The 13,126-nt window shown below is 40.6% G+C and overlaps 1 protein-coding gene across 4 annotated transcripts in view; it reads left to right on the top strand.

Annotated features, from left to right (window-relative positions):
• pkn1b (protein kinase N1b) overlaps nucleotides 1–11,420 on the top strand; it is a 49,221-nt gene extending 37,801 nt beyond the window's left edge. For all 4 annotated transcript variants that reach the window (XM_086288386.1, XM_086288385.1, XM_086288384.1 and 1 more), the window contains 12 exons: nucleotides 2,672–2,801; nucleotides 3,978–4,068; nucleotides 6,096–6,187; nucleotides 6,578–6,650; nucleotides 7,838–7,929; nucleotides 8,070–8,246; nucleotides 8,681–8,743; nucleotides 8,844–8,920; nucleotides 9,030–9,172; nucleotides 10,547–10,654; nucleotides 10,830–10,910; nucleotides 10,992–11,420. In XM_086288386.1, coding sequence (XP_086144512.1) covers nucleotides 2,672–2,801; nucleotides 3,978–4,068; nucleotides 6,096–6,187; nucleotides 6,578–6,650; nucleotides 7,838–7,929; nucleotides 8,070–8,246; nucleotides 8,681–8,743; nucleotides 8,844–8,920; nucleotides 9,030–9,172; nucleotides 10,547–10,654; nucleotides 10,830–10,910; nucleotides 10,992–11,195 — 1,331 coding nt within the window. In that variant the 3' untranslated portion in view covers nucleotides 11,196–11,420. The remainder of the gene's footprint in view (nucleotides 1–2,671; nucleotides 2,802–3,977; nucleotides 4,069–6,095; nucleotides 6,188–6,577; nucleotides 6,651–7,837; nucleotides 7,930–8,069; nucleotides 8,247–8,680; nucleotides 8,744–8,843; nucleotides 8,921–9,029; nucleotides 9,173–10,546; nucleotides 10,655–10,829; nucleotides 10,911–10,991) is intronic.
• The last annotated feature ends 1,706 nt before the right edge of the window (nucleotides 11,421–13,126 follow it).

Below are 13,126 nucleotides of genomic sequence, written 5' to 3' on the forward strand. Positions count from 1 at the left end.
TCTGTACAATAGTATTTGTGCTAAAAAGTAGTATTTCTGCCAAATCATAGTATTACTGCTATTTCATACTATTTAAGCGAAATTACAGTGTTTCTGCAAAAACACTGCATTTCTGCTAAATCATAGTATTTCTGTAAACTTATAGTACTTGTACTCAATTATAGTATTTGTGACAAAGTGTAGTATTTGTTCCAAAACATAGTATTACTGGTAAATCATAGTATTTGAGCCAAATCATAGTATTTGTGCTAAAACATAGTATTTCTTCCAAATCATAGTATTTGTGTCAAAGCATAGTATTTCTTCCAAATCATAGTATAACTGCACAATAAAGGTTCTTGAGCCACATCAGTGTTTGTGCCAAATCTTAGTATTTCTTCTAAATCCTAGTAATTCTGCTCAATGATAGAATTTCTGCTATGCTGTAGTACTTTTTTCCTAGATTGTAGTACTTCTGCTAAGTCAAAGTATTTCATGTAAATCATAGTATTTCTACCAAGTCCCAGTGTTTCTACTAAATCATAAATAATGTTTTAGCACAAATTGTAGGATTTGGCAGAATATTCTGTGTTCCAGCACAAATGCTATGATTTGGCAGGAAAAAAAATATTATTTAGTTTAAATGCTAAGTTTTAGCAGAAATACTATGTTTAAACTTTAAAATATTCTGCTATTTCTGCTGATGTTTGTTATGACTTTTGACCATTGAAATGAATGGAACACATTATCAATGGCCTCACTGATTTTGCATGCTGGACTGAGTTGTGTTTTAGCTCAGTGAGATAAGCGTCCGTTCTCAGACTGGGAGGCCTGGGTTCAAATCCCGCTTATGGCAACATTTCTTTCAGTCAACAGTTAAACTTTGTTAACTCTTTTCAACACAAATTTAAGCTTTTTCACCCCTTTTCAACACAATTTTCGTTTTTTTCACCACTTTTCAGCACAAATACCAGCTTTTTCAGCTGTTTTCAGCAAAAACCTCTTTTCAGCACAAATTCTGCTCATTCAACTCTTTTCAGCAAAATTTTCAGTTTTTTCTGCTGTTTTCAGAAAAAAACTCTTTTCAGCAAAATTCTTCTGATTGAACTCTTTTCAGAAGAAATTCTGCTGATTGAACTCTTTTCAGCAAAATTTTCAGAGTTTTCACCTCTTTTCTGCCCAAATTCTGCTTATTCACCTCTTCTGAAACATTTTCAGCCTTTCCACCTCTTATCAGCACAATTCTCAGCAGCTTCTGCTCATTTCAGGACAATTGTCAATCTCTCCACCTCTTCTTTGTGAGAATGACTTTGGCTCAGTGAGCTAAATAGCTGCCCTTAGACCAGGAGGGCCAGGTTTGAATCCTGCTCAGGGCAACCTTTTTTTTCAACTTTTTCAGCTTTTTTCTGCAGACATCTTCAGCGTTAAGGCATCCACACAGCATTTTCGCAGGAAATGCAAATTTTTCTAGTTAATAATGTTTTTCTGCGTTGCATGCAAATGTGTGCAGCCCTTTCACTCTGGAGAAGATAATGAGAGGTTTCTGTCATCTGATGCTGCAGAATTGTAACAAATGCGCAACAAAAAGCTTCCTGAAGCAGCTCCTATTAGTGTTAACTGGGATTATTGCCAGCACTGGTGAGCAGTGGTGAAGATTTTATGCTTCAAAATTTGACATGAGCATGAGAGGAGGTTTTGGAGAGGTCTGTATGTACCTCCAACAAAAACTTTAAACTGTCTGTTTTGCTCTCTCTGAATTTTTTTTTTTTAGTTCAAAAGCCTTTTTGAACACAAAGAGGAAAACTTTGAGCATGTTGTCAGATTAGTCGGAGGCTTAAAGTGAGTGTGTCACATGGCAGGTTTTTCCCCTGTTTAAAAAGTTATTGTTAGCTAAGCTGACAACTCAGCATGTCGGAGAGACAAGTGCACAACTGTAATTTCCCCTCAGTGACTCTGAGTGACTTTCTCACTTGTGCCATGTTGAAAGTGATCATTACTGCATGTTGTTAGGTCTGAGCGGGTTGCACATTCACACATTCAGATGTCGTTGGGTTAAAAGGAAAAGGGATGCGTGTCTTAAAAAATTATTTGGTATAGCTTAGTGGGTAAAGTGGATCGGCCACTATTTGCAAGGTGAGCAACTCTAGCTCCTTTGTGTCCCTGTGGTCGCAGCAAAGTCTTTCCTGAGCCTGGTTCAGCTGGAGGTTTCTTCCTGTTAAAAGGGAGTTTTCCTTCGTTTGGGCTTTCTTGGGGTTTTCTCTTTATCATTGTTGGGTCTTTACTTTACACTACAAAGCACCTTCAGGTGGTTGTTGTTGTGATTTGGTGCTGTATAAATAAACTGAATTGCTGAATGATACATACATCAGTTATTCTAAATTAAGATATTATTTTACTCGCTTCAAGCCTGCTGCATGTGAAGTTTTGTTTATAAAACCACAGGAGTTGAAATAATATCATCTGTTTAATTTACGAGACGCACATTCTAAAGATAAGGTAAGATAAACCTCTTTTAGTCCCACATGTGGGATCTTTTTTTTTTTATCACAGCAGAAAGTACAAGTTAAAAGCAGTAAAAAATTAAGAAAAAAAAACTCACATGAAAAAGTCACATGCAATAGAGTCACGTCATTTGACAGCTGAGCTGAAGCTGAAGAGTTTCTTTTTCACATTTGGCAATGTGTACGTTTAGGTAAAGCTTTCCTGCGGGCCCGTCAGATGAACGTGGACATCGCTACCTGGGTCCGCCTGCTGAGGAACGTCATCCCGAGCGGAAGCAGCGCGCCCAGTTTCACAAGCAGCCCGCTCACAACCAGTGCAGGGTATGTAACTAATGTGTCTGCAGGTGGACTGAAATGCATATGGTATGCCTTAATGCATTTCAGTTATTAATTTAGGATATGTTTATTTTAAGTCGTGGTCATTGATCAGTGTAGAGCTGATTAAAGGAATCAATATCTGACCACTTTGGATCAGTTGCTAATGGGTGGTGGATCTTATGTAGCTTTAAAGAACTTTTTAATGTCTGCCATTATTTATATTTTTATATTGTCATTATTATTATTGTTATTATTGCATCATTTAGACAGCGTGAGTTACACCTGAGCGGGTATTCTTGAAGTTGAGTTTATTGTTGGCGGTGTATTCATTTTCATTTTTTACCAGAAAGTAAATACCGTATTTTTCGGATTATAAGGCGCACTGTCGATGAACGGGTCTGTTTTCATACATAAGGCACACCGGATTATAAGGCGCATTAAGCAAAACAAAACAGTCAGATAAGTCAAACTTTACTCAACTCTTCTTCTTGCTTCCTCCACTTCCGTACCATTGACTCATTAATGTTGAATTTTCTCGCAGCTGCTCTATTCCCATGTTGTTGCAGTATTGTGGATGGATTATCTCAGTTGTTCTCCTGACTGAAGTTTGGTCCGTTTACAGCATCCTGCTATGCGATTGCATTTGTCCCTAACCATCGGGAAACCTCACATGAGCTTTCATTGAGTGGAAAAAAGTTAGCGTTCATCTGTTTTCATGGCTGCCTGGATGTTAAACTTAATTGTTACACCTGGTAAAGCAGCAACGCTGATGATTTTATTAAAGATGAAAGAATTTAGACAGTTTTTAACTCTCAGTGATGCCGCAGTGTTCATTTGACTTTGGGACCTGAAACGGATGGAGTTTTGGACCCAGATTACTCCGCGAGGCTCCTGACTACGGTGGCCGTAATGCTCCGACAATCCATCAAGCGGTGCAGCTTCATAGCTTACCAAAGTCCTGCTAAAACATTTTTTGACAGATTTTTGAGCGCCGTGTACCACATAAAATCGGTCCGACGTCAGTAAGCGCAACCAGAATTCATACATAAGGCACACTGTCGATTTTTGTGAAAGTTAAAGAATTTTAAGTGCGGTTATAGTGCAGAAAATACGGTAATGCTTTTATTTGTGCCTCCACAAAGTTTGATTTCTTTTTTCTTTATTTTGTGCACTCTGCAGGGAAATCTCAGTGGAGAAGCTAAACCTGGAAACTGACCATCTGGTAAAACCTGAAGTCAAGACAGATGTAGTGGACTCACCTGCTCCCGTGGTGAGTGAGATGCAGAGATTCTCTTGGGGGAAAAGATGGGCATCTTTATACTATCACGTTACCATTTTCCTGTTTTCCTACCTGCAGCCTCTGTCTTGAAAACAGTGCTCCCTGTCATACAGGCTGCCTTCCTGTGGGCTGCAGTGAAATCTAAGACCGGCCTAGCCGGGGCCTGAGCGGAGACAGAAACAGAAAGAATGAATAATTAGCCAAATGGAGAACTGAAATCTCAGGGAGACAGCTTTAATGAGACATAATTGGATGGAGGGGAGCTTTAATTTGATCAAGTCCAAATCTGTGTGATTTTCCCAGTGTGAAGAACACAGTCTGCAGAGGGTGATAGTGTGGGAGTGAAGAATAGAGAGGTGGAAAATAGAGGAGCTGTGACAGCGAAGCAAAGAACCAACTGAGCCTGAAAATTAAACTTATTTCATTTTCACTTACTTATGAAAGGGAAACAGTTATTATTAAAAACAATGCAGTTTAGTAAGAATACAAGGAAAAGAATTTTCAGGAACTGCTTTAAAGATTATGACGATTATCAAAAATACACAGTTTATTCTGGTTTAAATCCAGAGACATTAAATCATTTAATTTATTTAAAATTGCATCACATAAGTGAATAGGCTAATGTCAAACATAAGGCCCGGGGGACAGAATTGGACCGGCAGAGATTCTAATCCGGCCCACTGGAAAGATTTGGAAAAAGTAAAGGAGTGCATAGATTTTGAACTTTTAACTATATATTTATAGTTTGCAGCTTTTTCTATTGATTAAGATCTCCTCCACGACCATTCATGAAATACCAAAGTAAATACGGAGTAGATTAAAAATTAAATGACAAAAACTTTCCTCTTTTTCCAGTATCTGCTGTATCTACTGTAGAAATGTTCTACTGTAGAAAAAAGGGACATTATTAAAAATACAAGACTGTCTGGGCAACGAGCTACCAGACCTTTTTCTGTTATTTTAGCATGTGAAAGAAATTTAATTTAATTTATACAGCGCTAAATTACAACATCAGTCATCCTGAGGCGCTTTATCTTGTAGGCTAGACCCTACAATAATACATAGAGAGAAAAACCCAACAATCATATGGCCCCCTATGAGCAAGCACTTTGGTGACAGTGGGAAGGAAAAGAAGAAACCTCCGGCAGAACCAGGATCACGGAGGGGAGGGACGGCTGCTGGGAACGGTTGGGGTGAGAGAAGGAAAACAGGATAAAGACATGCTGTGGAAGAGAGACAGAGGTTAATAAGAAGTATGATTCAGTGCAGAGAGGTCTATTAACACATAGTGAGTGAGAAAGGTGACTGAAGAAGAAATACTCAATGCATCATGGGAACACCCTTCCTGTTCTTCCTGTTAAAAGGGATTTTTCCTTCCCACTGTCACCAAGTGCTTGCTCATAGGGTGTCGTCTGAGTTTTCTCTGTCTTATTGTAGGGTCTTTACTAAAGCACCATGATCCCTTAAAATAATATTACATTATTACAGGAACTAAACAAGGAGACAAAATATCATCTTTTCAAATATAAGCTTTAATTTGGTGATTTCATTCCTTGCATTCTAAATGTAATATTCCAAATTATACACTTTATGCAACATGGCTTGTCAGTACACTGTATACCAGCAGAGCTAGTGTGACTTTAAATATAAGAGGCCAGGGAGGAAGACAGACAGATTTAGACAAGCAGAGAGAGACCCAGAGGGGCCCGTGGCAGATGGTGTGTTCAGCGGGGTTGAAGTATTATGAGATTAATTACTCTGATGTTTTTAGACAACTAATTAGCAGTGAGAGGGGAGCGAGGAAGACAGGGGAGAGGGGAGGAGCGAGGCTGTCGGCCAACAGGGGGATCTGACCATCCGGCTCGATGAGCATCACTGACTGATTGTCTGCTTCTACAGATGTTCTCCATCATTTTGCCCTCTTTTTGCTGTATTCCCTTATTGGTATTATCTCCCCCCTGTGTCTCTTGTCATTCAGTATGCTGGTGTTTCACATTTCCCCTCCCCTGTTATCACAGGAACAGACGCCGGTCATTGAGCCTCCGTCCAAACCAGAAGTCCCTGTTCAGGAGACGCCAATCAGATCACAATCCCACAACTCTTTAAGCAGGTGCAGAAATAGACAAAGATCCTTATCTCTCTCTGTCTCACACACACACACACACACACACACACACACACACACACACACACACACTTGAACCCACACCTGAGCATGTCTTTTGCAATATTGCCAGCACAGCATGACACCAGGAAGACACCCCCTCACACAATATGGCCATATTTCGTAACCTCTTTTTTTTAACACCTGATTTTAACGCTGAGTCATCATTAATATGGATTACTGCATATGTCACCCCAGAATAAGACATGCTTTACTGTGTTAGACGCTAAAACGCAGAACAAAAAAGCGAGTTTCTGGTGTATGTAACAGATTTTGTTGAACGTTATGAAAGACATTTATTGCATTTGCTGTATAATAGTAATTTCCCTCTCTCAGGCCCAGCAAAGGACCTCTTTCCCTGCAGGACTTCAAGCTGATCGCTGTTCTCGGCAGGGGCCACTTCGGGAAGGTACTGTGTTTCATTTTCAAAATGATAAAATACACATCTGTTGTGTAAATAAGTATTTTAATATTAGCAGCCTGTCAGTAAACACAAGCTCCATGCAGCTCCATGGAGCATTTTAGCCTGTTTTAGCTCTGTGGGCCTCATTCAAGTGGGCATGTGAAATAACTGTTTGATTGATGAAACGTGCACACTGAACAGTTTTATTCTTTCCATCATACATTTGGTATTAGATCTCAGTATTACACCCCCTATGAGCTTTGAATTCTAGGCTTTTTCACAGAATCCAACCGACTTGTGAGTGGCAGATCATATCTACTAATCTTAACCAGTATATCAGCTGATCTTAGCTATATACATCTATATATCTGTATCTATAATAACTAAGATCTGTTGATGTAAATAGCTGAGAACGTTTTCATTTATTACAGCAGATAAATGAACATTTAAAAATGATAGAAGAGATGGGGGGAAGCACCCTTTAACCGTTTTACGAGTGTTGACTTTGCATTATTTGTCCACCAGGGGGCACTTTGTAACTTCCTTATTGGCAACAGGTGTTTGGAGCCACAAACAAAATTACCTGCTAATCTGAGCTGAGTCGGGGAGAATATAAACTAGTAAATAAATAACTACCCATAAGAATTGTCAGTGAAATCTGTTTATGTTTCATGTGTCTGTAAGATAAAACATTTTGGCATTTCCTCAGCCAGCCTGGACATAGTTCAAGGCCGTTCCAAATTTAGTTGCAGAGTACAAAGATATTCTTGTCAGAAAATACTGATAAAGCTCAAATTTGTCCATTCATACTGTCGAAAGAAGCCCAAGGAACACATAAAGAGCTGCGATCAACCAAATAAACCACCACCACCAAAGCGCTATACAAATACAGGCTATTTTAACATACTTCCCTAAATACTCACACTTACTGCAAAAATACCTCCCGGATAAATGCAGGGTTGCTCCAAGTTCATATTTATTGAAAAGAAAAATGCTTTAGGTTTCAGGCTGAGGCAGGTTGGGTAGGAGGGAGAGTACTGAGTTCTTTATTAGATATGCTTTTTGATCACAGAGACAAAATTACAGAATTACACCTGCCTTCTGTTACTTTTTTCCAGTTAATTTCCATTAGCAGAGAGTTACTCAACAAAAACTCTGAAGTGATTAACGAAAGCTTTTGTTGGACTCTTCAGGTGCTGCTATCGGAGTACAAAAAAACAGGCAGCCAGTACGCCATCAAAGCCCTGAAGAAAGGAGACATCGTCGCGCGTGATGAAGTGGAGAGGTAGCTGTGCTTTACCACCTTAACCACATCTCTGCTGCACGACAAGAGCTCATTCACCTCATAATTACACAATGATTGTCTCATGTGCATCCCCCTTCCTTCCCCGTCCCTCCCCCTTTCCTCTGTCTGTCCGTCTCCAGTCTGATGTGTGAGAAGCGGATCTTTGAGATCGTCAACGGCTCCCACCATCCCTTCCTGGTCAACCTGTTTGCATGCTTCCAGACGCCAGAACATGTGTGTTTTGTCATGGAGTACACGGCAGGAGGAGACCTCATGATGCACATACATGCAGACGTCTTTTCTGAGCAACGTGCTGTGTGAGTTCTGCTTTGTCGTGCATGTATACCTACACATATCTACAGGAGCTGCTCGGCCATGGAAACCATGCCATGAAGCTCCCGGCACACAGTTTTGCCGCTGATGTTAATGTGTACGGAAGTTTGAAGCAGTTTTTGAGTCATCAGAGCGTCTGTCACTTTCACGCACTGCAACTTTGTGTAGTAGGCTCCTTTGTGGCTGAGCTTCTGTGGGTCGTAAAAGCTTCCACTCTACAATAACACGGTTAATTGTGGGATATGTAGGCGGGAAGAAATCTGACAAACCGAAGCTTGAATTCAACGAGCTCTTTAGTGTGACTCATTGTTTCATGAATGGCTCGGTGCGCAGACTTTATACACCTGGAGGAATGGGACTGAAGTCTTGCTTCACACTTTTCTTCTGCGTCTCTTGCTTTCTGTCGTCTGTACAACAGGTTCTACTCTGCCTGTGTGGTCTTGGGTCTTCAGTTTCTTCATGACCACAAGATTGTGTATCGGTGAGTGTTTGTATCGCCTCCGTCTTTGCATTCCACACGTAACGCGTTTCCTTTCTCTTTGAAGTAGTCGACATAAATCTGATTCCTTTTCTTCCATCAGGGATCTTAAACTGGACAACCTGCTGCTGGACACTGAGGGTTATGTTAAAATAGCTGACTTTGGGCTTTGTAAAGAAGGTGAGTGTTCATCATATGCTGATCACACTGATCCTCTGTTCCCTTCTGTTTGGTTAAATCTGACTCAACCCTCACACGTTGGTCACCCTTTGTTTCTTTCTTTTCTGAGGCATGGGTTATGGAGACAGGACCAGCACATTCTGTGGGACTCCTGAGTTTTTGGCCCCAGAGGTGCTCACAGACACATCGTACACCAGGGCAGTCGACTGGTGGGGCCTCGGGGTGCTCGTGTATGAGATGCTGGTGGGAGAGGTGAGAACTAGTCAGTCACCACATTCACACGGGCCATTTTCTCCTGACGTTGCTCTCACCCATGTGATTGTTGTTAGGGTAGAAAGGGTAAATGATCCTTGTAGCGCTGACCCAAGCTCAGACGCAGAGGATCAGATGATCCCCGATTCCCAGAGTTACATAACTTGCTACCTTCTGAGCTTCCCACTGAGCATGACAGGAGTGGGGAAAAGGTTGTGTAAATGTCATGAATACCCATCTTTCTTCGAGCTTCTTATCTCCTGCCTGGATGTCAAATAAAATGACAAAAAATGAAACACTAACACTGAAGATGCCATCTTTAGGTTTCATAAAAAGTCATGACAGGGGCATGTTTACTGTTTCTAACACTTTAAAACGTTTGATAGCAGATGAAGCTGTTAGCTTAAGGCTTGAAAGCAGAATATTTTCTCTTTCGTGCTTGATGTGGGACTTATACATCATATCTCCAAACGTTGATTCTGTTCATCGGGACGTAGCACTTTCAGTGGGAAAAACGTTTCGTCACTCATCCACGTGATTTCCTCAGTCTCAGTCTTCAGTCTCTTGAACAGAATCAACTTTTGGAGGTTTACTTACCTGGATGATTGGGCATCAAGACTTTTTATGTCATAGTGCAGCAGAGGTAGTCAGTGGGTGTTTAGGCATCCAAACTCTTTAGTGCTGTAACATGGTCTGGTTATTGTCTTACTTAAATAAGGATGGTGGCTAAGCTGCTTCAGGTGTATTGTTATGCATTAGAAAAATGTTCTACGTCCAGGTAATCACATGATAGGGTGGGGTTACAGTGAGTTCACCCCAAACCTTGGCTGATTGTGACCTACATCCATTTTCACACCTTGGCTCATGGGGTTAGGTAGAGGATCATTAGGGGGTCCTTTCTCCCTCTCGGGGGGGACACTCCCACAGGGCTTAAATCTGTGACTCTCCACCATTTGACCCTAGAACTGAAGAAGCTTCTCGGATGAGAGGTGAAACGTCTTTAAGTTGCTTAAAGACGTTTCACCTCTCATCCGCTTAGAAAGAAAAGTCCAGATGCTTTTCTTTCTAAGCTCCTTAAAAGAGCAGCTGAAATATATAAACTCCATGTTTATTTATCTTAATAATGAATCATTAATTTAATTTACACCCGTCATGTAAATTTCATTTGACCAGGTTCCATTAAATGTAACATTTTTATTGTACTCGTGTACCAATATTCTATGAAAAATTTACTTATAATCAAATTACTTAAAGTCAGCATTTTGTCATTAGTTACAGTGTAATACCACTGTAACTAATGATGAGTATGCTACAGAATGTAGTTGAATAAAACGTTATATTTTACAGATGTGTAATGTATAATGTTTGTTTCAGTCTCCTTTCCCAGGTGATGATGAAGAGGAGGTTTTTGACAGCATAGTGAACGATGAAGTACGCTACCCGCGCTTCCTCACCACTGAGGCCATCGGCATCATGAGACGGGTCAGACGATGCTTTCTTAAAGTTATTTTGGGCTTTTGTGTATTTCTAATAATAATAATAATAATAATAATAATGGATTGCATTTATATAGCGCTTTCTTTTTGATTTTTAGGAAGGTTTTGATATGTCTTCACGTTTTTTTGTGCTCATAAGTGACATTTTTGTTTTTTTCTAGCTGTTGAGAAGAAATCCCGAAAGACGTCTCGGTTCTGGAGAAAAGGATGCCGAAGAGGTCAAAAAGCAGCCTTTTTTCAGGGTGAGCATTTTTTCGTTCATATTTTTTTTTTCCTTGGCGAGAACGTTGATTGACAGCTACCTAAACCTAAATCCCATTCAGGTAATGGACTGGGAGGCACTCCTGCAGAGAAAAGTCCCGCCCCCGTTCGTTCCCAACATAGTGGGGAAAGAAGACGTCAGCAACTTCGACGAGGAGTTCACCAACGAGGCTCCCGCTCTCACGCCACCCCGCGAGCGCCGAGCCCTCTCCCGTAGGGAGCAAGATTACTTTAAGGATTTTGACTACGTCTCTGACCTCTGCTAGGCTCCGCGGTCAGAGGTCAAAGGGTTATTAGCTCCCCACTGCCAGCCACAGACTCTGAGAGGAGACTGAGAAGTGAAAGGCTGCTGTAAAAGCACAGAGGAACTTGATGTTGATGAGAAGCGAGGAGCACTCTCTTCTCCGCGTGCTCACGGTGAGACGAAGCACTGGCCGGGCCGAGCGTCAATGATTGCGCGTTCCAAACACAGGCAGTAACAAACAGACTGTCTTGAGGGTGGGGGGGTGGGGAGGTCACGAGAAGAACTGAAGATAATCCAGGTTATCAGATCCTGCTGTTTGTTTGAAACGCTCACAGAGCCTCAAAATCACAAAGAGTGAAAAAAATGTGATGATTCTGACAGGAAGCGCTCTTTTTTTCCTGCATTTGCTACACTCTGTCGTCCCTTTATCTCTGCTGTCTGTTGCTGCTACAGTGTGTGTTTAGCCATGTGCACTGTCCTCTGCCTCAGTCATGAATGTATCCACGTGATCCGCAATCATGCACCACCCGTACATTACCACCCGGGGGAGCCAGAGGAAAGAGGGGCTCTCTTCTTTTGATTAAGCCAAAGAAAGGCAGGAGCAAGTGGACGGTCTTGCTCAGTCGTCTTTGTGTTGCGTTCCCACCGACTTTTGGTACAACACAGATTTTTGACTCCAATCGTTTTTCAGAGACAGGAAGCTTTTACAATTTTTGTGATTTTAAAGTTTTGTTTTACCCCCATCTGTGTTTCTTCCTCTGTCATTTGCTGGTGAAATGTGTTGACTCAGTAAAAATGTGAACCCAAACTTTGGAAAATTTGGTGATTTAATGCCCCCCCCCCCAACAACACACACGTCTGCTGTATATTCTTACATCAGCAAATTGTTCGCACACGCATGTGAGCGATAAAGGAAACCTATCGGTCCGGATAGAAGAAATGATTTGAACTCCAGGTTCCTCAAAGAAAATGTTTCTTTACGATAGGTTTGTGGTTTTATATTAAACTAAAAATAAACTCAAAAAGAGGTGTGAAGAATTTGTTTTGTTTACTTAAAGAAAAACGAAAAAATAGACAAAAACCTGAAAAAATGTTTTGAGCCTACAGAATTAAGATAAACTTGGAATAATCAGAAAGTGTGTTTGATTTTAATTCTATATCAGCTTAGTGATGTTTGTCAACAAGCCTCAGGAAGCTTCAGTACAAACAGTTTGTTAGGCTAAAAGTGTTTGGTGTTTATCGTAATACCCGAAAACCCCCGTACTGTAATAAATAAAAGGACTAAAAGTGGCATTAAAATGAATAAAAACCAAATGGAAATGTTTTAAACAATAAGTAAAATGAAATAAAAATGAAAACTAACAATGTAGCTGAAAGACCAGTCCAAAGAGTTTTGACTGAGCGATGGCGCAGATGTATCCGGAGTTTCTGTGATTGCTTTAATTGAAAGGTGATTTGCAGGAGAGCAGCACACAGATGTGCGTGTAATTTCTTTCTTGTGTCGCACTGACCCCACAGCATTTTGGATTTGGGGAGTGGATCAATTATCCCTGCTCACTAAGGCCTAGATGGAAAAAAAAAACAAAAAACAGGTAAAATGTAAAAGGATGACTAAACATGTCTGAGTTACTCAGGGTCCCAGCTGGTATCGTTATTGGTGCTTTAAGGGAACTATTATGCAATTAAAGTACACAGACACAGATCATGTTTAAAAATTGCACTTTATTTACTTGCAGCCTGTCACTAAACCACAGTTTGTTCCCATTTATTTAGTTGACTCTAAGATAAAACACTTTGACAGACATAAAATAGGATTTTTGCACCAACAAGGTGATTTACAAAGAGGTCGGCATGGTGTGCAGTCTGTTCTTAAAAAATCTGAGGAAACTAGACAAGTCTTTTAATACTGTAAATCTTGTTACTGTGACATCTACAATGATATGATGAGAATCT

Source organism: Aulonocara sp. 'chitande type north' Nkhata Bay, linkage group LG4 (assembly GCF_057382095.1).
Source record: "Aulonocara sp. 'chitande type north' Nkhata Bay isolate Kocher_YH1m ecotype deep benthic linkage group LG4, A_spYH_male_GT1.1, whole genome shotgun sequence".
Classification (NCBI taxonomy): domain Eukaryota; kingdom Metazoa; phylum Chordata; class Actinopteri; order Cichliformes; family Cichlidae; genus Aulonocara; species Aulonocara sp. 'chitande type north' Nkhata Bay.